The sequence below is a fragment of the Centruroides sculpturatus genome, unplaced genomic scaffold (genome assembly GCF_000671375.1).
Source record: "Centruroides sculpturatus isolate CEXI.00-Female unplaced genomic scaffold, Cexi_2.0 scaffold1337, whole genome shotgun sequence".
In the NCBI taxonomy this organism is placed as follows: domain Eukaryota; kingdom Metazoa; phylum Arthropoda; class Arachnida; order Scorpiones; family Buthidae; genus Centruroides; species Centruroides sculpturatus.
The window spans coordinates 36,593-62,047 of record NW_019385460.1 but is presented as its reverse complement, the minus strand read 5'-3'; the positions used below and the strand labels follow the sequence as shown (position 1 = coordinate 62,047).

Here is a 25,455-nt window from a genome sequence, read left to right as displayed (position 1 = left end):
AATTCCTTTTAAAATAAAAAAAAAATGGAAATAATCTTTTAAAATAGCTTATAAATTTTTACTAGAAACTTATTATATCAACAGGTTTATTATTTAAAGTAAATACTTACCGTAAATTAAGTTCTTTAGTACGAGTTTAATAACTTATATGCAATTAATACGTGTTATTTAATCTTAAGTTCAGAAAATGAGATTACTACTATTCAGTAAATCGTCAAATTTTCAATTTTTATAAATATAACAGTTGAGTGTGATGTAAAAAATAGTGGAAAATATAACAGGTGTGGGATATTTAATTATAGATAGGGATTTTATACGAAATTCAGCATTGGAAGCGGATTTATATTATTATTAAATCCATGAATAGATGATGATGAAGATAAGTTATTTTATACTTTCAGTAGTTTGGTTTCCATCAGAAGAGGAGGAGGAAATTCGCATTTCGCGCATGCACACTCGATGAAATGAAAACTAGAAGATTTATTTTGAAGGAGCAGCACCCTGATTCAGTTCAGGATCTAAGAGTTGGATAGGTTGATTCAAACGAGGTAAGACATTTTTCTCATTCTAATAACATAAGTAGTATTAAATTTCATAAAATAAATTTTTTTCTGTCTCATAAATAAATTTTTCATATTAAATATATTATAATTGAAAGATAATTCGTGTATTACTAGCGGTTTTAAATTTTGTAAAGAGTGCTTCATAGTTTAACCATTTAGAAAATTAAATTTATATTTAAATTATATTAAAGTGTATTTATATAAATATTATATGTACTATAAATACTAAAATGTGTATCAATCACGAAGGATGCGACTTAAATTTCTATAACGCATTTTCCAGGGGACTATATAGATAATCAAGATGGAATACAGATGCATATTATTAGCGATATTTCTTTTGTGCACCTTAAAAACGGCCATTTTATCTCCTTCTTTCGATAATCAATCAAAATCTGTTTCAACTAGGCTCAATAATCTATATTATCTGCTCTCGAAAAGATCGGCTAAAAGTAAGTAAAACGCATAAAAAGAAAGAAAAATGAAAAAAAATTACAAATTATATAATTAACTTTACTCAATTTCCAGACATCAGAAGCAACGATTATCATAGAATATTCATACGATTACGAAGAGAGCCGAGATACCAACTAAAAGAAGAAAAATGATGCAGTTAAAACGGAACAAAAAGCACAGTATTTATTATTAATAACGTTTAAAAATCGTGTTACTCTTATGTTAATAATATAAAAAGAGCACTGAAAATATCTTTAATCAGCACTAGTTCGAATAAAATTTTACCAAAACCACTTTTATTTTCCTATCAGTTTTAACCTATTTAAGCGTTAATAAATGAATGTTGATACGCAAGTTTTGTCGACGTATTAAAAAAATAAAACTTTAAAAAAACTTTTTTAAAAGTTTATTTCGTAACTAACTTAAAAAAAAAACACTTTATTAAAATCTCATGCTAGTTTATTTTCTTTAATAAACTTTATAAATTTAATAGGTTTCGAAAGAAAAAAAAATTCCGGTTTTTTTTTCCTTTAAAAAGAATTTTGAACTCTCTGAAAAGATTTCTTTTTTCTGGTATCTAACTTGGAAGAAAATGTCGGATAAATACAATTTAAAGACTTTTTCCAATCAGTTAATTGTATATCAGATTTTGAACTTTTCAATTCGTGTGCTTTGTTGCAAGAATTGATCATTAGTATGTTTACTACGAAGTTCTATACTGAAAAACCGATACAATAGCAATCGTGGGTTCGTTCCCGCAAAACTAAACAATACATCTATCATATCCTCGTGTTAATTATAAAATCACATTGCGTGTATCTCGAGACTCCAGCGAAAAGTATTTTTAAATCTACAAAATCGATTTTATTTATTTATTTATTTATTTTTTCGTATATATCAATATCTGTCGCCATTACTTGTTAACGTTGAAAGCTTTTATTACCAAAAAAGAAAAGTTCTATATTGATATTTTAATGTTTATTTTCTTGGTTATTTTATCGATTTCGAATTTAAATATACTTAATTTTCTACTTCGATATAAAAACAATGACCAAAATAGTAACAAACACTTGCTTAATGATATATAAATTGTTTAATGGAGGAGACTTTTTTTTTACACAATTTAAATGGTTTTAGAGATTGATTTATATAATCACTTTATATAAATTATAAAAAAATCAACTTATGATACCGGAAATACGTTATTATATATTAAAAATTTAAATTTTGATACTACAAAAGTCAATCGTTACTTCAAAGAAACGGTTTTAAATTTATTCATTACCACGTTCCAATTCCATTCCTAAGCATTTCAATACTTTTCCTTCTTAAAAAAATTAATTTACAATTTTTTTAATCATTCAGAATAAACTTCCGATCATAAAAAAGAAGCTCATCAGCTAACCAATTCAGTAATTTACACAAGAGAACACGAACAAAAGTGAGAAGTCGGTTTCTGTTAAAATGTATTTTTAAATCGAGAAACCACAAAACTTAGACAAAATTTTAATTCATTAAAAGTATCCAGAAGCAACCTTACAAATTAACATCGATGTATATAGAAATTTAAAGAGTTATTCTTTAAAAAAAATAAAAACATTTGCAGCTTTTAAAATTTCAATAATTTAAAACAATTTGTGTATTGAAGTTACTTCAGAAAATGATAAAGTTTTAATACAGGAAACGGATATTTTTAATTAATTTTTAGTTACGTTTTTAATGTTATTATCTGGAAAAGATATAGTGCAACTACAAGAAGATTTGATGGCTATAAAATCCCATCCGATGACTCCACTGTTAATCACTCTGGCATATATCCAGCTATATTGTTGTCTACATCTGGATACCCATATCTGTGAATTTAATTTTAAATATTAGTAAAAAATAAAATAAAATTATAAAAAAATATACATATGTTTATATAATAGCAATTTTCATAAAATAATTTTAAATATAACCTGGAATGAAAATAACTTCTGTAAACTGACACTGCACACAAACACTAACAATAGATCAAGAAGCAAGGCAAATAAGCATTTAAAATTGATAGGCTAACAGCAATTAAATAGTAAATTCAAGACACTAATATAAACAGTTATATCAAAATTAGCAATATTTACCAACAGAAATTATATTTAGCAAATATAATTCTTTTAACATTAATATATGGCGGCATTTAAAACAAATATTGACGATGGTCAAGCTTCAGAAAGTAGACAATCGAAGCTTAAATATTTGTTTAAAAATATTAGAAGAAACTTTTAATGTTCGGCCTACACAAAAAATAAAATTCACATTTATTTTTTTGTGGATATATACACTGCATTTTCATTTTGATATAAAATTCTTTTTAATCTGTCAACATCTCTAAAATTTATTATAAAAATAACGCAAAAATATTTAAAATCGGGCAAATTTTATATTATTTTTTACTTAAATTTTTATCCATATTTCTAAATTGAAAATATAAATAAACGATAAATAAAATAATCGTGTAAGTGAATCTGTTCAGCGTATAAACACACAGGTTTATTTTAATTAATAAAAATGAGATGATGTAGAACCAACGAAAGCAGTTTGAATCCCTTTAATAAATCATCTTTAATCCACCAGAGGAGATAGATAAGAGTGAAACTGAAGTACACAAACGAAAAAATAAACACACCATTAAGTATTGTTGAAAAATATTGTAAAAGGTAAGCTACATATTTAACGTTTTTCTAATTCATGGAATAAAAATAATAATTATTATTAAAACCCATAATGTGCATGCCAAGTAAGTATTCCTCTGGATGTCAAAAAAGGAAATTAGTAGAAAAGAAAAAAAAGAAGAAAAGCAAAATCTCAAAAAGTCACAAGTACGTTTTTTTTCATGGCTACAAAATAAATCTGACAACAAAATTGCCACAACTTCAGCAGTTGCGATTCAAACTTCAACTGCAGAAGAAAACGCCAAACGAGCTACGAAAACGTAGACTGGAATTCGTCGAAAAAGCGTCTGATTATACAAACGTATTGGATATAGTAAATGTGAAAACGATAATAACGATAGTGATCAAGTGAATATGTTGGTGGTCAAATATTATAACTGATAAGTTTAGATTATTTTATATTAAAATCGGACCTAAACATCAAGACGCTTTCGTTAAGAATGTTGAAGGTAGATCATTTTCTACATCGTACTATTTAAAAAAATGCCAAATGGTAAAACATGCTTCGCAACTGGTTAATTTACTCAGAAGCTCAAGACCCGGTATTTTGCTTTTATTATGTATTATTTTCGAAAAAAAAAGATCGATCAAGAAACAAGATAAGAGAAGATCGATAAAGAAACAAGATCTCTAAAATTACTATTTCAAAGAATTGTAGATGCCATTCTATTTTTAGCAAGTAATAATCTGCCATTTCGAGGATTCCATAAAATAATAGGAAAGCAGAATAATGTAAATTTTTTAAGTTTAATAGAATTATTAACTAAATATGACACTGTGCTAATGGATCATATAAACAGAATTAAAAATACGAAAAAGAGTTGTGTATCATTTGGCGCGTAGATCTCAAGAGGAAATTGTTGCTGCTTTACGTAATGAAGTCCTTAATAAAATTAAAGACGATTTAAAAGCAGCCACATAGGCCTATTACAGTATCCAAATGGACTGTACTCCTGATAATTCTCACGAGGAACAAACTTCAATAATTATTAAATATGTAAATTTTGTAGACAAAAAATTAATTAAAAATGAATCATTTATAGGGTTTATTGAAGTAAATGATGTGACTGGTAAAGGACTAGCAAATGCGCTTTTAAAAGGAATAGGTGAGTATGATTTAGATATTATGAATTGTAGAGGTGAAGCATACGATAACGGTAGCAATATGAAGGGAAAATATAAAGGCGTATAATCTAGAATAATTAGTTTAACTCTCGTGAAATTTATGAACCTTGCTTATCACATTCCTTTAATTTGTTAATTTGTGATTCTGCTTCCAGTAGTATAAATTGTGAAAACTTTGTCCGAATATTGCAACGTTTATACTGCGTATTTTCTGTATCTACAAAAAGATGGAAAATTATACAAAATATTTAAGTTTTTATATATTACGCTTAAACCATTATGTGATACTCGAAGGAAAGCCAAAATAGATGAAGTCAAAGCAATGTCTACACAGTTTTAATAAACTTATAATGCCTTAGAAGAATTTATTGGTGCAAGTAACGATAACATACATTAAGTAGCAGTAAGATTTACTGGATTCATTACAAGAAATGCCATTTATTTTAAGCTTATCAATATGCTTTACAATATTGTCAAAAATTAATAGTATCAACAAACTATTTTAAGCAAAAAACAACTGTTCTTATCTCTGCTTTTAATTTAGTAAATAAATTTTGTTCTTAAATTTTGGATTTCATTTTTAATTTTAACATATTTTTAGACTATAACAAGAGCAGAGCGTTCTTTTAGCAAATTAAAATTAATAAAGAATTATCTTCGGTCAAGTATGTGTGAAAAACGCTTAAATGCACTTGCTATTAATTAAGCATCGAAAAGGAAACTGTCAAAAAATTGGAATTTTTCTGAAATGATTAATGACATGGTAAAAAAATCGCATATTGAAATAAATACACATTACATAATAACGTTTATTTCGAATCATTTTACTTAAAAAAATATTTTAGGGCCCCAAAATGTTTATAGAGAAGGCCGGCCTTGACCAGAGGATTGGACAAAACTACTGAAATATTAGTTATTTGGTAGTTAATCGTGGGTTCGAGTTTCACCAACGGACTGCCCATCTAGAGTTTTCTTCACGTGTCTTAGACAGTGAAAACTCGGAAAACTCCATGTGGCAAGGTTCGAACCTGCGACTAGCTAATATAAGTACAAATATATCAGTATCAACAAGAATTAATTAGATAAAAATAATAATGTGCTATCGATCACCGCATTTCTATTAATAGATATTGTTTTATGCATTGTTATTGATTTAATTCTATAATTAGAATCAGTTTAGCAAATAACAACTTAATGATGTAGATCTATAAAGCACTTTTCATAAAAGAAAACATTATGAAATCTAAATAAAATAATAGCACATTAAACAATAAGCAGTGTTAAATAAAGCTTTCCATTAAAAAATTAGAAAAGAATTTACCTGATTATTAATACCTTTACATTTTCCTTCACGACCATAGTCCATTTCAGTTCCTTCGCCAAACCAATTTCTACAGTGCTTTTCATAGAAATATTGATAAACTAGAGTTCTGTTCAGAGAGTAGCGTTGAAGCACTTTGACTGGCTTACCATAGATGTTCCGTGCATAATTTTTGATAACCCATCTAGCTTCGGTGGGACAGACGTCTTGTTTTTCGACACTTTTCTCGAAAGAAATGTTGACTAACATCGCCATTTGAAAGTTACGAGAAATAAGAAAATTTTCTAAGATCAGAAGCACATTCCAAAAATGAAACTGCAAAAGGGGAAAAAAAGAGAGAAACAATGAAAATATATCTTAATCTGAATTTTTGTCATTTTTAATTACCTGTCAAGGGAATTAATCAATTTTTCAAGATTAAAATTACACCTACGGAGTTCATTAAATTTAAAATGCAATGCTATTCACGTTTTCTTTTATAATTCAGAATTTATATTAAAAAATTTTTAATTAGTATGTTTTCATGCAATTATTAAAATATTCAAAATTTTTGCATAAATTAAAGTGAAAATTATTATTATTTACTTAATTCTTATGTTATAACAGTTATAAAAACAATCGTATAATTTTTAATTAGAAAAAACATTGGCGATTCCAACATCTTCGATACTTAGAATAAATTTTACAGGGATACACAGCGTTACCATATTAAAAAGTAGACGTTCTCTGAGAAAATCTCAACTATTTTGGCATTATTAGTGTCCTGAGTATGCCGTTTCAATTTTCAGAGATAAAGTTAAGTTTCTAAATTCAGCCACTCAGGAAAAATTTGGCGCTGCTTGTATGTGTACACATTACGTACGTTTTCTAACAAATTTCAAGGACCGGACGATGGCCGAACGGTTACGGTGACAGTGAAACGCTCTGAAAGACCCAGGACCGAATCCGGATGGGTCAAATTACATTAATAAATTCTTCAAAAACGAACGATTAGAAATTTTCGCTGTCGAGAGAAAATACACAATTTAATTTAAAGGTGAACGTCTCAAAAACTAGTGAACATCTCGGGTTGGCATCTGAATTCGGCGAACTCTAAAAACCCGTACTCTGAGGTCACAGAGTTCCCTGTGCCTTTTCGCAAAGGTTCCTTTTATTTCGCAGTTTATCTCTCACCATTTCTTTCCACGAAGCCCGTTTCGTGATTGTTACTTCGCACAGTTCGTATCTTACAGATCTCTCTCCCTGATACTTCGAACTCTCAGTACTGCTAAATCTGCCTTAGGATCGAAGCGCAATGTAAGATTCTTCGACTTGTCTTTCCAGAAATCTGGCGAACAGAGGAAACTCACTCAACCTGCTCAACGATATATATAGCTTCTCCCTAGCACCGTCGTTGTCTTACAACAGCGATATTATTCGTCTGTCAAGGATTTAAATCCTGGAAGTCCGGATCTTGTATCTCGGACGATCATACGGAGGAGTCTAAGAATTCTTTCTATGAAATAAATGATTCGCGCTTCCGACTTATATTTTACCAATTTTCAAAGGACCATTGATTTTCGTCTATGTTTATGGGCTACTACTTCTAATACTCTTATAATCAAAGTCATTAAAAAATTTCTAAAACAAATCATCTGTTAAACTTTCCAACTTATCATTTGCCAATTCTCCTGCTGATATCGCTCGTCCACGACTCGGTCTCCCAAAGTACACGATAGAGTTATGTAAAATTTTTAATGGTTTACTTCCGTATGCATATTTTAGAATAAGTGTTCTTATTTCATTACTCGTAATAACTGTTGTTTTTCTATACCCTATTTAGACTTAATTGCTATTATTGCGAAAGACTGACTTTTATAAATTCAATTTGAAACGTTGAAAATGTTTTGTATTTACAATATTTTATATTTAAACAACATTATACAACGTTTAAGGAATTTTTTAGTTTAAAAAATGAAAGATGACGTATAAACGTAAACTTACATTTTTCATTTTTATTATTATGAGATTCCGGATAAGGTCCGAGGTCCGAATTAAAACTTTGTTTAAAAGTTTTCCACTTGGGAAAGGAAAGCTCTTCGCGTTGTGTTTATCTTACGAAAAGCGATTTGGAGATAAAAAGTTGGAGAAGCGTGGTTTTAGAAGAACGGTCGGAGAAGCGTGGTATGGCCTTGAGATGAGGGTTTATATAAATTTTAACCGCGGACCGACCAATTTAATTGATTCCCAATCCTTCTCGTTTCTCCTCGATTGGTCTCGTTCTACCTGGAACAGAGGCCAATCGAGGAGAAACGAGAAGGAATGGGAATCAATTAAATTGGTCAGTCCGCGGTTAAAATTTATATAAACCCGCATCTCAAGGCCATACCACGCTTCTCTCCAACCCCACCTTATCACCGAGGGACTCGGAAGAAAATATATCGAACACTCCGTTGCTCGGCGGTTCTCTATTTCAAGAACTAAGTGATCCCTTTCATCCACATCATCCCGGGTCCGGCACCGACCGAACTTCGCAGTGAAATTATATAAACTGCTGATCTGAAGAAAAAACAAACGTCTTCGTGAGATTATCAGTAAGAGTGGAAGAATCAACTGTGTAAGCAACATTTTTTTTGTGACAATAACGGGTAAAATTTGTAAAGATATTTTGAATCTAAATCCATAGACACCCACAAACGTGGTTCATACACGCAAACACTTCCTGGGTTCAGTTACCTAACCTGAAAAATTACGTATCCGGCGGCTACAAAGAAGTTGTATACCTTTGAATTATTTTTATAGATTTTAATTGGATGTTTTTTCATTGTCAATGCCGGGTGACTTATTTTGCTAACTGGGCATTTTTACCATCGTCCAATTAGGATGGAGGATTCTCGTTCGAATACAATCCGGGATGCATCATTAAAGCTTTCAGCTCATTACATTAGATTTCAAAATCCTGTGTAGGGAATACTTTGAGTAATCGGAAACGGCAAGCGGGAGAATTGACAACTTCCTTTTATTGTTCATTCATGTAAACATGCGCTTGTTTTTGTTTGCTAGAAATTTTTTGTTTACGATTGTGATTTGTTTTTATTTAAAATGATCGATGATCGAGGAGTTAATAGGTTTAATTCAGCAGCACTCAATTATTTACATTTCGTAAATTTTTATTATGGCAATTTCAGGAAAGAAAATGCATGGAAGGAAATCTGTGAAACTCCAAATGGAAGTCGTAAGAACGAACACTTTCGACATAAACAAAGTTCGTTGTCGTTCGTAAAAAAGTTCCGATCCGAAAAGAAAACACCAGAAAAAATACGTAGAGTTTCTGTTCTATAAGTTCTATAAAATTTAAATAAATTTGCATCATGCATTATATTCATAATAGTAATATCTGATTTTCTGAGTTAGATTGATTTTCTAATGATTTTTGGATAAATTGATTTACAAAGATTACCTTTTATCTATAAACAACTTTCAATGTTGAATTCTTACTCAGACAAAATAATTTGACCCCTACTCCGAAATGTTATTATACAGGAAATCTCGTTAGTTCGAAATTCAGGAGACGAAATATCCGCGACTTCGAATTATCCAAGATTTTTTCTGCATAATATGCCAAATGTCATGTAACTGATGCAATTTATTAAGCAAACAGAATACGTCTACTTATACAGAAAGCTATTTTCGTTAATTAATAATTAATATTAAATAATAATATAAATAAACTAAAGATACTTGTAGCCCAATCTTGCAACCCGTAGGCTAAACCAAGCCGTATTTTATGAGACAAGAGAAAAAAACGGTAGTCCATATTTAAGGTGTTACTATAAAAGCAAAAGCGTATTGACCAAGTTAGAGTTATTCATGATGTATTGTTCTCTAACAGCATGCAGGTACCTCGATCTAAACGAACGAGTTAACGCACGCACATCCAGTTCGGACAGAATTTTCACTTCGAATTACGGACTAACCGAATTTCTTAACATGTAAATCTGTGTATCTCCAGCCGGAATAAGAGTACAGTTACGAACTAACGGGACTGCGAACTATCCGAGTTCGAATTAACTAGGATTTCCTGTATATAGATACAGATGATGAGGATCCAGAGAAAGTTTGCTTTTTCTGGATCCTTACTTTATAAATAAGAAAAAAATAAACTTATAAAGAGTAGCAGTAATGTACGATAGTTAATTCTGTTATGCAAATTAGCTTCTTTATGGTTTTAAATTGTTTAATAATTTAATCGGTTCAATCCACGTTCTTGGTATTTTGTTTATCCGGTTAATAAAATGTAATAGTATTGAACTTTCGACTTCATGATAAAATATTGCACGGTCATATGGTCATTACTATGTTTTTTATGCTAGTTTAGGTCGAATAATAATGATCACATCTTACTTCATCATTATTATTTTTATACATAGGTAGACTACGCAACATTATGCACTTTCAACATTATAATTGGTAATGTATTCTAAATTTGTTGTTTAATTATTAAAGTGTGTTAATTCATCTTATATGACACTACCTTTTAATGTAATATATTTGATACAAAAGTTTTATCTTAGGTTAATCATCTAAATGGAAAAGCTCTCATCTGTCATAAAGACAATTCGATGTTCTTTTATAATTCATATTTCATCCTTCTGTATGCATTTATCTAATCCGATATCGTCCTACAATTCCACGTTTTTCATTTCTTGTTTATACTTTATCCCTGGAGTGCAAATCAAATAAAACACTCTTTTAAAATAAATAAAATGAAGACAACATGACCGGCTTTTCTTTGAAATACGTTTCACTAATTAAAACAAACAGACGGAATCCACAAGAAACCGTCGTCCTCTGATTCTGTGATATTTTATTCTTACAACAGATTCTTGATATATTCACAACTTGAATAATTCTTTAAAATGTGACAACAGTACTTTCTTACGCTAAAAAAACATTCACATAAACACAGCGTTTTGGTTCTAACCTTGGCATTTAGTTGTTTGGATGAGGATTTTAATTCAATGAATCGCATAAACTAACTTCTGTACTTCATGGCTAATTAATTGTAGAAATTATCCACATTATCAAAATATAATTTTAATTATAAATCAGAGATTTGAATCCTTACTTGTGTTTAATGATTGTGATTTTCGTTTACATTAGATGAGCAATGGAAAACCATTGCTCATCTAATGTAAACGAAAAATCACAGAAATTAGCAAATTCGATCTGACAAAACAAATGATTAATACAGTGGTACCTCGGTATACGTCTGCTTTAGAATACGTCCAATTCGGAATACGTCCTGTTTGGACGAAACAATTTTGCTCGGTATACGACTTTTGTTCGGTATACGACTTAATTCAATTATACGCGCCATTTATGAACAAGTAGCATTATCGGTGTACTAGACCAGACTAGACGTTCCCGGCGCCACAGTTTATAGCTTTGTTAAATTTTTTCTGATTTTAATTTGTAAGTAAAATTTTATTATTTTTATTAATCATGAATTGCAAAAAGGCAAATGAGAAGCAACAGAAAACTAAAAAAATGACTATAATCACAATGGAACTGAAAAAAGAGATTGTTGAGAAATATGAATGTGGCACGTCTGTTCCAGATTTTAACTGTTGCATATCGCATTCCGAGAACGACGATATCGACAATCGTGAAAAATAAAAATATTATTAAATCTGCTAACGTTGCGAAAGGGGTTAAATCAATTTCTAAACAGAGATCGAAGACATGATTAGATCATGTTGAGAAAAATGCTTTTGCTTTGGATAACTGAAAAAGTGTGCTGGAGACATCGTATCAGAAGCAATTATTTGCGAGAAAGTTAAAAAGATACATGCTGATCTCATGAAAAATCAAGCAGGAACTATCCAGGAAAGCGAGGTGTTTCAAGCCAGCCATTTTTTTTACATGACAACGGATTAATCATTTTTACATTACTTCTTATGGGAAAGGTTGGTTTGGTATACGTCCTATTCGGTATAAGTCCAAACATCAGGAACGGATTAAGGTCGTATATCGAGGTTCCACTGTATCAGCTTTCTTATGAATGATTTATCAAATCAGAGTTACTAATGACTATTATAATGGTTAACTCTCGTTTACGATTTTAACTAATTAAAAATAATAACCAGATAAGATTGTTTCGGAAATGATCCCTATTGCATTTAGTTGTGCTATATCAAACGTAAAACAATTTATTTCCCAAAATCAGAGCAGTCTGCCAAACGGGGTTCCTCCCAAGATGACTTTCTTCGGGAAACTGGCCCTTATTTAAGTGAAGGAAACTCGGAAAATTCAACTTGTCATCAGTTCATTATACGTTAAATAACATTTCATACAGTTATTATAAAATTTATAGTTGATCTAAAAAAAAACTGGCCGATGATCGAGGCGGTTAAAGGCGCGAGTGTACAGCTTTGAGGATCTGATGTCGAGAGTCCGAGCCATCACACCAGTAATGTTTCATGGATGGCTTATCCTGGATATGTCCGACTCCATCACTCACAACTCGACTGCCCCATTGTGAGCTTGGCCAAACCCACAATGGTTATAAAAAACTGCTCTCTTAATGTCTAGAGGGCAAAAAATAAAGTAAATAATGAAATAATAAGAATAGAAAAATCAACACAACAAACAAAAGTAAATTTGTAAGAAAGAAAAAAAAATAGATAAAACAAAGATTTGTTATTTGGCTGAGTTTTCTGATGCTACACTACAAAATTTAAACCCTCATAAAAAATGAGTAAAATGAATTTACTTACAATTTTAATATTTTTAACCATAAAAGTTATTAAATCAAGAAATGATTTAATATTGCTATAAAACCTTTAAATGAACTTTTGTCGCTGAAATGAGGTTTTATGATAAACATTGTGTGTGTTATCGCTAATGGTCGAAGTCTAGCCAATTCGCGAAATGACTGGCCACTTCTAGCTGGCCAAGTTATGTGGCCAAAGCCTGAAATATACGAGAATTTATGCTACTAATACGTGCTTTAGCCGGCCAATTCGCGATGCGCCCGACAATCAACGGCCAGTTCGAGAATTGTCTAAGTAAAAGTGGCCAAAGCTAGAAATTTTCAACTGTAATTGAAGAGTTTTTATTTTTCTTGATGTGATTTTTTTAGCTGTATTTAAAGAAATTTTATCTTTGCAGATGTGTTTTTCTACAAATGAAGTCATTTTTTTCTTTCGTGTGATTTTTTAAACCGTTTACCAAAAAGATTTCTCTCGTATTTTTTCAACTGTAAATACATTTTTTGCATTTACATGATTTTTCCAACTGAACAACGTTACTATCTTTCATGTGTTTTTTAACTGAAAAGACATTTTACTTTCGTATAATTTTTCAGTTTAAATAAAGCTATTTGAACATTGATTAGCTTTTCTCTTTATTTTTAAAGTGATGTTTTTTCTATCTTGACAAAGATTTTTACGGTGGTAATACCGAGAATTAGAATTGGTATGATCAACTCGCATAACTGCATGATCCATCCCCCAAAATTTCTAGCTTTGGCAATTTTTTCTTGGACAATTCTCGAAATAGCCATTGATTGTCGGGCGCATCGCAAATTGGTCAGCTAAAGCCTGTATTAGTAGCATAAATTCTCGTATATTTCGGGCTTTGGCCACATAAGTTGGCCAAAGCTAGAATTGGCTAGACTTCGTCCATTAGCCGTAACTTATGGGTATTTTATTTTTAGTTACTAACAAGTAAGAAAAATAATCTATTTTAGTTTAAATTGGTTTGAAATAAAGTACTTTCTTTCGTTAAAAATAGTGTAATATATTTAAACAAGAAATTAATATATTTTAGATATAACTTCTTTTTATAATCAAAAGATTCATGGATTTGATATTTATTTGATTTGTTTTAAACCAGGGCTGTGGAGTCGCGTAAAAATCTACCGACTCCAACTCCGACTTTTCCTTACCATCCGACTCCGATTAGGGGTGGACTAGTTACCGAAAGAGACCCGGAAATTCTGATGTCATTACGTGACCTCAGAATAAGAGATTCAATAAATAGAATTCTAATAAAGATAGAACGTAGAAACTTTTTATTTCAAAGCTAAAAGACTCCTCTGAGTAATATATAAATATGTATTCGATAATTTTTACTTTTCCGGCTATTATACATAACAGAGGATATATAACAAAGTGTAGAGCTCGGTCAAAAATGACCTCTCACAAATTTTTACATTTTTGGACTCAGAACACCTTGAAATTTCGAGTTAGATTAAGCAAAAGATTAGAGGTTTTTTCTATATGTGTGAATGTTAGACTGTGTGGGGGGGCATGATTTTGTTCACCCTGTTTGAAGCCTAATAATTTCTATGGTCAAAGTGGTCAGAATCGGAGTCAGATGGTTTAACACAGGAGTTAGTTATTAAGCGTCAAAGTGGTTGAACTAAATCGTGTCTCCATACACATTCTAACATCTTAAGCGAGAACATCTTAACGGGTTTTACTGTACTATTATAAAATGACAAGAAAAGCTTACTTTGAGGGTAGAGACGAGTTTTATTTTATTTTTTTAAATTTTGAAAGCTAATAACGAGTAAAATATTCATTAAGAGATATGACATGTCTTCACCCTGTCGACCTTTAATTAAGAACCAAAATTTAATAGTATTAATGCCCCTTTATACGCAAGCTACAGCGCCACATTTCATTTCTTAAACTTTACCCATGCTGAGATATTGTTTAATATCTCAGAACAGAAAATAAAGAAATTAAACAAATTAGACCCCAACACACACACGCACGCGAATTTTTCCCCTTTTATTGATTTTTTGACGGGTTCGGGAGGTCTCCAAACGTGTAGATTTGCAAAAAAACTTGGAGGGTCAAATTTGACACGATTCCAATACTTTTCCATTTTATATACTGTATTGGGAAATTCAATCATCTAAATTCGAGCGTTTTATCAAGTTAGGCTAAAAGCCATAAAAATTATTTCCCACGGAGTTGGTTCCTTGTTGATCCAGCTAGTCAGTGATGTGTCATCCAGAACTTTCGATAGAGTGCCCATATTGGACGCCAGACCATTAACAACAACCTCCTGACCTCCTGGGAAAAACCCAAGAGGAATAACAAGAGAAAACGGAAAAAACACCCGAGGTCAGTCGTCTTCCAGGATTTATACCGAGACCAAAACTCCAGTATTAATACCGTGACCAAGACTCCCGGATTAATACCGTGCCTCTTTAAGGATATCATCCCCACTTCAGTGCCTTCACCTCTCCGGGCGCCTGTTAACAGACAAGACCCAGAACTATTTGGAGCGAACATTCCATCGGCGGTGTCGTTTGACCACAGATCTTCGACCCAAAAGAAAGGTATTTATCAATCCGCGATTCGTTTGTAAACTCTCTCTCTCTCGAACGGCCTAGTATAATCAGGGGCTATGCCAGAAATCGAATATATCTGTATTTTCTTTTGTTATAGTCACTTCCTCGTCTCTCTCCTCACCTCTACTCCGAATCCAACCGCTCATCCGCTACCGCTCGCGTGACGTAAAGTCGCGATTTCCGAGTCCTGCGAGACTCGGTGGTGTCACATCCTGACGTGATGTCAAAGAGACGCCGACCCTACGGTCACATTTATGTATAATGTTTATTCATGAAGAGATTTAGTTACAAACCTGGTTACATAAAATCAAAAGTATATAGGTTTATATTAATTAATTTAAATTACAAAGAAAGGAAGAAAACGTTCAAACATTTAATATCAACGAAAATCTCAAAAAAATTATTTAACAAATTAATTATTACTTTACACATTAATTAAATGAATGAATAACATATTTAACTATTCATTTTTAAGTATAATTACACATTTAGTAATTTAATAAAGTAGACCTAAAGTTGATTTTATGTGAAGTTAAATTTCTAACTAATAACTTCTTGTAATGAAAATAATAAGAAATAAAGTTTACAAGATAAGAAAGACTTAATAAAAAACTCACAAATGACTTACCCAAGACAAGAGATGCATCTTATTCACGACATCCAGCAGAATAATTGTGGACAGGAGAGAACCAAGTCACAGAATTACCCAAGAGGATAGGTCAATTATAAAAAGTTCTTCTTTAAACTCCCAACCTTGCTATCCAATTTAAACTATCATTCTATAGCTTAAAAACAACTTACGTAAATTGTATATACTAATACAAATATAAACTAGTATATATTTTTACTTTTCCGGCTATGTTATATATAACAGAAGGAAAGTATGGCAATCGGTCGAAAAATGACCCCTCCAAAGGTTTTTACATTTTTGGACTCGGGACATTGAAACGTCGAGAAATGCAAAAAAAAAAAAAAAAAAAAAAATTCGAGGGATTTTTCTGTGTGTAAGGATATTAGAGTGTACGATTTTGTTCATCCTGTTTGAAGCATACATAACTCTTGTATTTTTATCGAAAATTTCTGAAATTTTGTACAAAAAAAGAAAGGTTTGTGTATTAGGGGATTGATGCTATTAAATTTTGGTGATTAACCTGTAAAAAACTGCATTTAGTTTTTGGAATAGAACGTGTCACTAGAGTATCATTAATTAATCTACCTTTTTTTTAGTATTTTCACACAAAACATGCTATCAAATAGGCTAAAAATTCCATTTTCAGTTTTAGAAATTTCAGGACGAATCAACAGGAATTTTTCTTAAAAAAAGGCAAGATATGCCTTTTTTTTTTGTCAAAATTTGTATGGACCACAACACAGATCTGACCTAATTATTATTTGAAATAACGACAAAAATAGTAAACATATGAATGCATTTGGATATAAGGTATAGCCTACATGTAATTAGTTTATTTTAAAAATTGATCCACAACGAAATACACCAACACAAAGTCAGGATATCATCTGACAAGCGAGACTAATTTGTGGGGGTAATATTTAATGGTTTTTAGGTCAATTTTATTTTTCAGTACAAAAAGTATTTAAAGAAACAATCTTCTATAGAGGTGACATATATAGGCTATATTCGAGCACTTTAAAATAAACATTTTAAAGTGCTTGAGTATAGCCTATTACAGGGGTGGCCAACTTGCGGCTCGCGAGCCACATGCGGCTCTTTGAAGGATTATTTGTGGCTCTCGATAAATGTACCCGAGTTCCCTTTTCATTTTTGTGTTGTTATATTTTAAAAAATTATTATAGTTCCGTATGTGTTTCAAAATGTCTTTTAAATTACTAACAACAAATATGAAAGACTAAGTGCAACGTTGTAACAAATTTCATTTCCGTCCAAGTTAAGAATGATATGACTCATCGAAAACTGCGCGAACGAACATAAACAGTGGCGTAATCGTCCCGTTATCGACCGACTCCAGACCGATTTTAAATTTGTAAACTGTCATTGCAATGGACAGTTGACATTGTGCTCTGGAGGAAACAATTTGTATCATTCTTGCTACGGATATAATTTGTAATCTGGAATTTTTTGCATACCTTTTTAATACGTATTTAATTGCGGCTCGCGAAAAATTTCAAATTTTGAAAAATGGATCGGACTATCAAGGAGCTTGGCCACCCTGGGCCTATTAGCTTTTTTTAATATTGCATCTAATATTAGGGGGTCGTCCATAAATGATGTCAAACTATTGTCACATGTCACATTTTTCAAACTTCCTTTAAAATTATGTCACATCAGTCATCACTTTTTTTTATTTTTTTAAAAAAGGTAATGTTTAACAATCAGAAGTGGAAAACTAGGTTTCATTTATCAAGTAGCTTTTATATATATACTGTGTATATATATATATATACTTCCATGCAATAGTTAAATGTTCTTTTATTGAAACTATACCAAGAGGTGGTACTTCGGTCACCACTTTTGGGGAGATTTTTCATGTCAATAAATTTTTCGTCAATCCATTGAACGACGATAGCTAAAATGAACTCCCTCTGCTTTCTTGCTGCAACAAACGGTAAATAATGCTATTGGACGACTGTTGTCACACCACAACCAAAACTTCTACAAAAAGAAAAGTTCCTTCTTCCAAACCTAAACATTCGTTCGATTTGGGTGTCGTGCTAATCAAATTTTCTTCTTTACAGGCTTGGTGTTTTTAATTCCCACGCAAGTGCCCATAATCAGTGGCACTCTGGGGAGTTTTGCAACATCGAATAGAAAAATAAAACACTACACTGATGATTTTATTTTATTATTTCCTCATCTCGAGTTTTTAATCATGACTATAAAGTAGGATACAAAATATTTGAGGCATTATTTAAAGTGAATGAGTCATACTTCATTCCTACTGAAATTCTAACCGTTTTTCACATGAATGAGAAAAAAAACACAAATCTGACTGAGAAGCATCTGTGAAGAAAATCTGCACTATTCTCCATTGCAACAGAGTCTGTAGATTACTTGGTATTTCGACTAACAGTTCAAATTACTTGTTAGCTAGAGCCAGTATTTGCTGCTAGTTGGCAGAAGAGCTTTTCTCTTGCTTTGGATATACTGGTGAAGTCAGTGATTTCGACCTATAATAGTTGTTTTTTTTACGCTACGTAAAAATGTCATATCCTGCTTTTCATCCTGGCACAAAGCAGGCTAAGTCATCAAACGAGAAGAGAATTTCTTCAGTGTTCCTAGCAATAAGATTGAAGCGTGGATGAGATGCATTCCCCGAGACGACAAAGATGCTAACAAGTAAATATTACGTTTGTGGCGTACATTTTACAAGTAAATTTATTTAAAATCCTACGCTCATGTTATAAATGGAAAGAAAGTAGCAATTCCACGAGATCGCAGGGCATTAACGTCAGATGCATATCCAACAAAGTGGCCCACCAGTGGCCAAGCGGTTCGGTTCGCTTAACACTGGGTGTTCGGTGTTGGGTTCGCGCCTCGCCAGGACGGGCTGGCCACGTGGAGTTATCCGTGTTTCATCCACGCCTATAACGCCCGAATACCAGCCAGTTACTCTTAAAAAGTTCCCGAAAAGCATCTCCCTAGGCAGGTCGGTCAAATGTTGTGTTGTTGAGATTTTACAAAAACACATCCATGTCGTGTCGTAACTGTTCTAAGCACGGCTTTGGAGCTGGATCTGGAGCAAGGAGCAGGTGGAGCAATGGATTTTTACTCAGAGCAGGAGCGGAGCCGGAGCACGGAAATTTGTAGTGCTCCACTGCTCCGATATATATANCTGCTCGAACAGGAAGCTTTTTCCACTGGATATATTTTTATAGGAAAGTGAATAAGATAAAAAAAAAATGATTTCTGATTCACTCGAGGTATTCTTCTCTCTATCGCCTCGACTAAATTTAAACATTTCGCACTTCGGACCGCGAATAATCGCGTAGTGGCGACATTGAGTTTAAGTAGGCGCCTACGTTAAAAATAACACTAATATCTACAAAATTACACGTTCTTCTATAGATTTTAATACATTACACGCAGTATATTTCACAGGGTGGATCGAAAGTCAGTTAACCGTGTTTTGCCCTTTTTAAATTAAAAAAAAGACTCCCATTTTGAATCATTTTTGTAACTTTTGTAACTAACAAATACGACTTTACTATGGTTAACTGGGTTTTGGGCAAATCTATACATGTATATGTAGAAAAAAAACCTTTTAAATTTGGAATACAGTACGTCAGAACTTTCATGATACTGAAAATTTATATTTAAAGAAATAATAATAATAATCTAATAAATAATTTACGTTACTAGCAATCTGTTTATTCGACTCGTATTGCAGTAATTCAAAAATATTTACTGTTGTAGTTGGAAATATATTCAACCGAGCTATTTTCTACTAATTTGCAAACAATTTACGACATTTTAATAGATTTTTAATTGACATCCAGTAGAGGCTAACACACACACAGAGACATATTTATTTATTTATTACTTAATATTTGACACGGTGAAAATGGAAGTGGCATAAGTTATAAATTTATAAGTTAAGCATAAGACGTATTACAAATGTCTCATGTGAAAGGTGGAAACTTTTCTCTCCAGTATCCACTATCCCCTGACCAAGCTATTCCTTCCCCTCCGTGATCCCCCAGTTCTCTGAATTCTTGATGATTGCAGATGTGCAGTTAAAGCTAGATGCTGCAGCTTGTGGAAATAGAAATTTTCTTGCCATCAATGTACAATTTTGGTATGAAAAAATACGAGAAAACTGAAATAAAAACATTGGATATTGTCGATACTGAAGGAAGACATAACTCTCTATATGTGAAAAATCAAATTAAAGAAACTTTGAACAAATTTGAAATCGATGAAAAACAAGTACTAAGTATTTGTGTAGATAATGCAGAGAACATGACACGTGCTGTAAATAAACTTGGCGATCACGAAAATATTTTCCAGGATAAAGATGAAAAAAACTGAAGACATTGAAGAAATGAATGTAGACATTTCGCCATATTGGGTTAAAAATCCTTTCCTAATATTGCCAGCGTGGACTAATGATAATACGAAAATTCATCTAATGAGGTGTGGGATTCACACTCTTCAACTGGCCATTTGGGATGGATTAATTAATTAAAGAATGAATGAATAACAAAAATATTAGGGAAAATTCGACAGGTTGTGGTAAAATTAAAAAACGCCAACAATTCGTAATGTTTTGCTGAAAATGTATGGCAAAACTCAATTCCTAGATACAGTAACAAGATGTTTATGAAAGAATGGTGTAAACTAGAAAAATGTATGGAAGAATTTGAAAGATATGTTTCGTTAGGAATTCTGTCTTCCATGAAAAAGCGGAAAGAAAAGCTTATTCAAAACACATTTTCTTGCTGGAGTGTATGTTGATTCTAGGTATAGAATCTTATTAAGTGTGGCAGAAAAACTAAAAGCGAGAGAAGGTCTTTCAGACATCCAACAGCGAATCAAAAGGCAAACACTAATTGATTTGGCTGAAAAGCCAGCAATTGTTGAACTGTCACAGCCAACCTGTGATATGATAAATATAGATTCAAAGAAGATAATTTTGAAAAACAATTGGATAGAAGAGAAAACAGTCATCGAATCTCCACTATACATAATAAAGATGACAACGAAATAGACAAACACGTTGAGAAAGACTGCAATACAGTAGAGGATGTGGGGAGATTAAAGGTGAATGTATTCAAAGCCATTGACCATTATCCGAAGCACATCAGAAAAGCATGCAGAGTTGCTTCAAACATGCCAACTTCTCAAGCAAGTGTTGAGCGTCTATTTTCTGGATTAAGATTGCTTTTAAGTGATAATAGGTAATGAAGGATGATCTGCTATCTGCCATTTTATTTATTGAAATCAACGAGGTTGTATGTTAATTTTTTTAATAATAAATTAGTTGTAAATAAACAATGTACTTATATATCAAAGAAAAAATTAATGTAATTACTATAAGAATATTTTAACTGGAGCATGGAGCGGAGCAACTCAAAAAAATGGTCGCTCCAAAGCCCTGGTCCTAAGTACATTAGTAAGTCTGTACCTTAAAACGATCAACGCAATGTCTAACAACAAATGAATAACCATCTAGGAAGAGCTCAGGAAAACATAATACCAAAGATAATATATTGTTTGTTATCTAATCTTAAAGGAAGGTGGGACTGAGGACGACAGATAGAAAAGCTTTAGGGTGCGACTATGCAGATGAGAATTTAGTTACAAGCGATAGTTCTCACAAAGGAAAACCATGCGCAAGCGAGAAATCTCGTTGGCGAGAGCTAATTTCTGGTTCTCGCACATACCTGACAGGGTTTGATATTTATCGCGTCTCGCCACATATTCTCGCTCGCTCGCGTCTACATAGTCGCGCCCTTATTGTATCCTATAGCTCCAAACAACAACATTAAACTTTCATCACATTGAAGAGCATGCTATGCAGAATATAATTAATGTCTACAGTGCAATTAATATCTTTTTATTAGGGTCTAAACAATTTTAATTGTATATATAATCACGGTTTTGTTGAACAGTAAATATCAGAAATCTTAACTATCTCTCTGTGGCCCACCTTCCCTAATACTTTAAGATTAATGATTAATTGTATAATATTTCTTTATCAGATTTGCAAGATCCAGTTGTATTTGGAAGTGTGTAAGAACATTTACAAAATTTGCTTTGTAATCCGATCATACTGATAGGAAGATACGTCCTATGGAGATCATATGGATAGTGATTTATTAGATCATGATTATTTTGCACCAAAACATTTAAGTTTATTCTACACTGTTCAGGAGGTTACATTGTTTATTCTCTACTGCCATCACTTGGTTGTGACGAATGAAAAATATATCGACAGCAAAAACTTGAGATGCTGCACCAGGGAAGACGTTTACATTCATCAAATCTCGAGGTAGTTTGTTATATCCAAGCCATAAGCTTTGCCAATTGATGTGCTGGACAAAAAGCAAACTACGTGTACGGTTAACAAAACTAAACATGGGTGTTTATTTTTCAATAATAGATATAATATTAATATATCAGTGTTTTATTACATTGATGATAGGATGAGACAAAGATGTTCACAAGACATACTTGACCTCCAGATTTTTCACTTTTTTGTTACCTGTCGGTTGCATTTTTTCACCCCAATGATTAATAAATCATTTATTTCATCAGTTAAAGTAAACAACACAGAAAAATTTCTTACTTAAAGTAAATTTTAATAGCGCAAATAATTAAATTATACATTATATTATAAAACATGATGATGATTATTATTTGTTTGTATATACAATACATTTATAATGTATAATAAATTGACATAATAGCAACAATAGCACAATTTAATAATTGGGTATTATATCAGTTTCGTTCGTTGTCATTTATTTATCCATAAACCTGGTTTTGGGTCTAAATAAAAGCTTTTTCATTCTTATAATAAAATTCATATAGGAAATTATGAAATCGAACTCGAAGGTTAAATATTTTTCAATAAAAAACATTCGATCTCGCCAAGCTCTTGCAAGGTCTATATAAACCTTGAGCTCTTGTAGCAGTGGTTCTCAACCTTGTTAATGCTACGACCCTTTAATACAGTTCCTTGTGTTGTGGTGACCCTCAATGATAAAATTATTTTCGTTGCTACTTCATAACTAATTTTGCTACTGTTATGAATCGTAATGTAAATATCTGATATGCAGGATGCATTTTCATTGTTACAAATTGAACATAATTAAAGCATAGTGATTATTCACAAAAGCAATATATAATATGTGTCTTTGCAAGAGCACAACGAAGATTACCTTCAACAATAAATCTACTTCTGTATTTAGACTTGATAACCAACAAGCTGGAAAATCCTGTTTCACAAAGATATGTTGTTGGAAATGGAAGAAGGCACAACACAGTCTCAGACAGAACAGGATATGACCAAGCACTTGGTCCAGAATTTTGTAACTAGCATTGTAGAGAAATCAGTTCTCGCTGCGTCACTGTTAATAAGTTAAATGAACTCCTCTTCTGCTGCCTCAGGAACATCTTCAACTTTGACCGTGAATGGGTTCTGGCAAGTGCAAATGAGGTGTCAGGTAGATTTGGAAAGTACGATGAAATTTCGCCTGTAAGCATGTGCAAGTGTTCTTTCACAGAAATTATCATCGTAATCCTTTTGTCTGGTCTCAAAGAAAGCAGATAAAGTAGGTAACATGTAAATTTTATTTTCATCCAAATTTTTTTTTTTGCCAAAGCTGAAGTTTCATTTGGAATGATCGGATCTTTTCAGACAGATCGAGACATGTTGCATTTGGTCCTCGCAGTGATAAATTTAACTCATTCAAGATGGCAAAGATGTCAACCAAGTAAGCTATTTTCTGCAGTTCACTTTTATCGCTGAAAAGTGCTTCGAACTGCGATCTTGCTTTCTGATTAAAAAGCATTTTGAGTTCATCACGAAGCTCAAAAACACGTTTTAAAACTTTTCCTCGCGACAACCATCTCACTTCAGTGTGAAATAGCAGAGCATTATTGGACGCATCCAACTCGTTGCACAATTGCGAAAACAGTGACTGTTTAAAGTGCTCGCCTTTACAACATCGACAGAACTTATGACGCTTTTCATTACTTCTTGTAAGTCTTGTGGCTGCGTCTCGTTGCTGTGACTCATTTAGTACCAAACCTTGAAATCCAATAAGCGGTGTCTCGGTTCCTAAGACCATCGGCTATATGTGTTTTCGGATGGTCTTAGGTGACCCCTGTGAAAAGATCCTTTGACCCCCAAAGGCGTCGCGACCCACAGGTTGAGAATCACTGTCTTGTAGTGATTGCAGTGGCCATGGTGGTAACATTTGTCTCTAGTTGATTTTAGCAAGTAGCGAAGATAGGCAGTCGAAAGACCAGATAATCTACCGACTCTGATTGCAATTTATATTCCATATCATAAATTTGACCATTCTTAGTCTCAAGAGTCTACTAGTTGATCCATATTTAACTGGTAACCTAGACTGCTGATTAAAAACATTATTATTAACTTCAAAACGTATCTAAAACAATTTAGTGTAAACTACTATTCTTCCAGAAGACTAACTACAAACAGATACGAGTATAACACGTAGTATAACATGTTGGGAAAAATAATTTTAAAAGAGAAACAGCAATCTTTAGAAATTATAAATAAGAAATTAAATAAACTTACCAATTCCATTTCATTCCATAAACTAGTCTATTGAATTTCTAGAATTAAGATAATTCCATAAATCATAAATATTACAAAACTATAGGAGAAAAACCTGTACCAATAAAAAGAAAAATATTAAAGTGAAATGATAAACTGGCATAAAACTTTATGAATAAAGATATATTAATGCAATTATAGTACTAGTGGAATTAAATAAATACTTGCTCTGAAATGCGACTTTAATTAGTGGGATATAGGGGAATTAATAATATATACTTTAGATTTAGCTTGAATAAAAATGTTAGTTTGCATTTCTTTCAGTCAGTCACAGCCTTATATAGAAAAATATACCAACTTCAGTTTGTAACTATATTAAATATACTTTCAATTATTATTTAAACTATTTTACCAAATTTACTTAATGCTGATTAGCACATTTTAATGCCTTTTTGTCTAGAAAACATGATTCAAATAGAGTATTTGAAACATTTTCTAAATATTTATAATCTAAGAACAAAGTATGATTTTGTTTGATTTCTTATCTAAATATGCATAGATGCTAGATAGATTTAAAAAAATTCATGTAAAGTACCATGAACTAAGATTATCACCATTTTAAATTGGGATCATATATAATCATATATATGTATGTATATGTGTATATATATATAGATACATATATATGGTTAAATAAAAA

At 31.9% G+C, this 25,455-nt stretch overlaps 1 protein-coding gene and 1 long non-coding RNA gene across 2 annotated transcripts in view; both read right to left on the bottom strand.

The window, feature by feature from the left end:
• Window positions 1–2,331: 2,331 nt before the first annotated feature.
• Window positions 2,332–6,479, bottom strand: LOC111639220 (venom nerve growth factor 2-like). Its single transcript, XM_023385018.1, has 3 exons — window positions 6,177–6,479; window positions 2,732–2,872; window positions 2,332–2,346 (listed from the first exon to the last, which is right to left on the bottom strand). The coding sequence occupies exons 1-3, from the start codon at window positions 6,429–6,431 to the stop codon at window positions 2,332–2,334; spliced, it is 411 nt and encodes a 136-aa protein (XP_023240786.1). The 5' UTR covers window positions 6,432–6,479.
• A 17,263-nt stretch (window positions 6,480–23,742) lies between these two features.
• Window positions 23,743–25,455, bottom strand: part of LOC111639222 — a 2,547-nt gene continuing 834 nt past the window's right edge. The window contains exon 2 of the long non-coding RNA XR_002759028.1: window positions 23,743–24,870. This is a non-coding gene — a long non-coding RNA (uncharacterized LOC111639222). The remainder of the gene's footprint in view (window positions 24,871–25,455) is intronic.

Coding starts and splice junctions, on each gene's coding strand:
- LOC111639220 (XM_023385018.1), bottom strand. CDS start 6,431: ATGGCGATGTTAGTCAACATTTCTTTCGAGAAAAGTGTCGAAAAACAA. Junction 2,873..6,176: donor GTAAAGGTATTAATAATCAG/GTAAATTCTTTT, acceptor TTAAATTCACAG/ATATGGGTATCCAGATGTAG.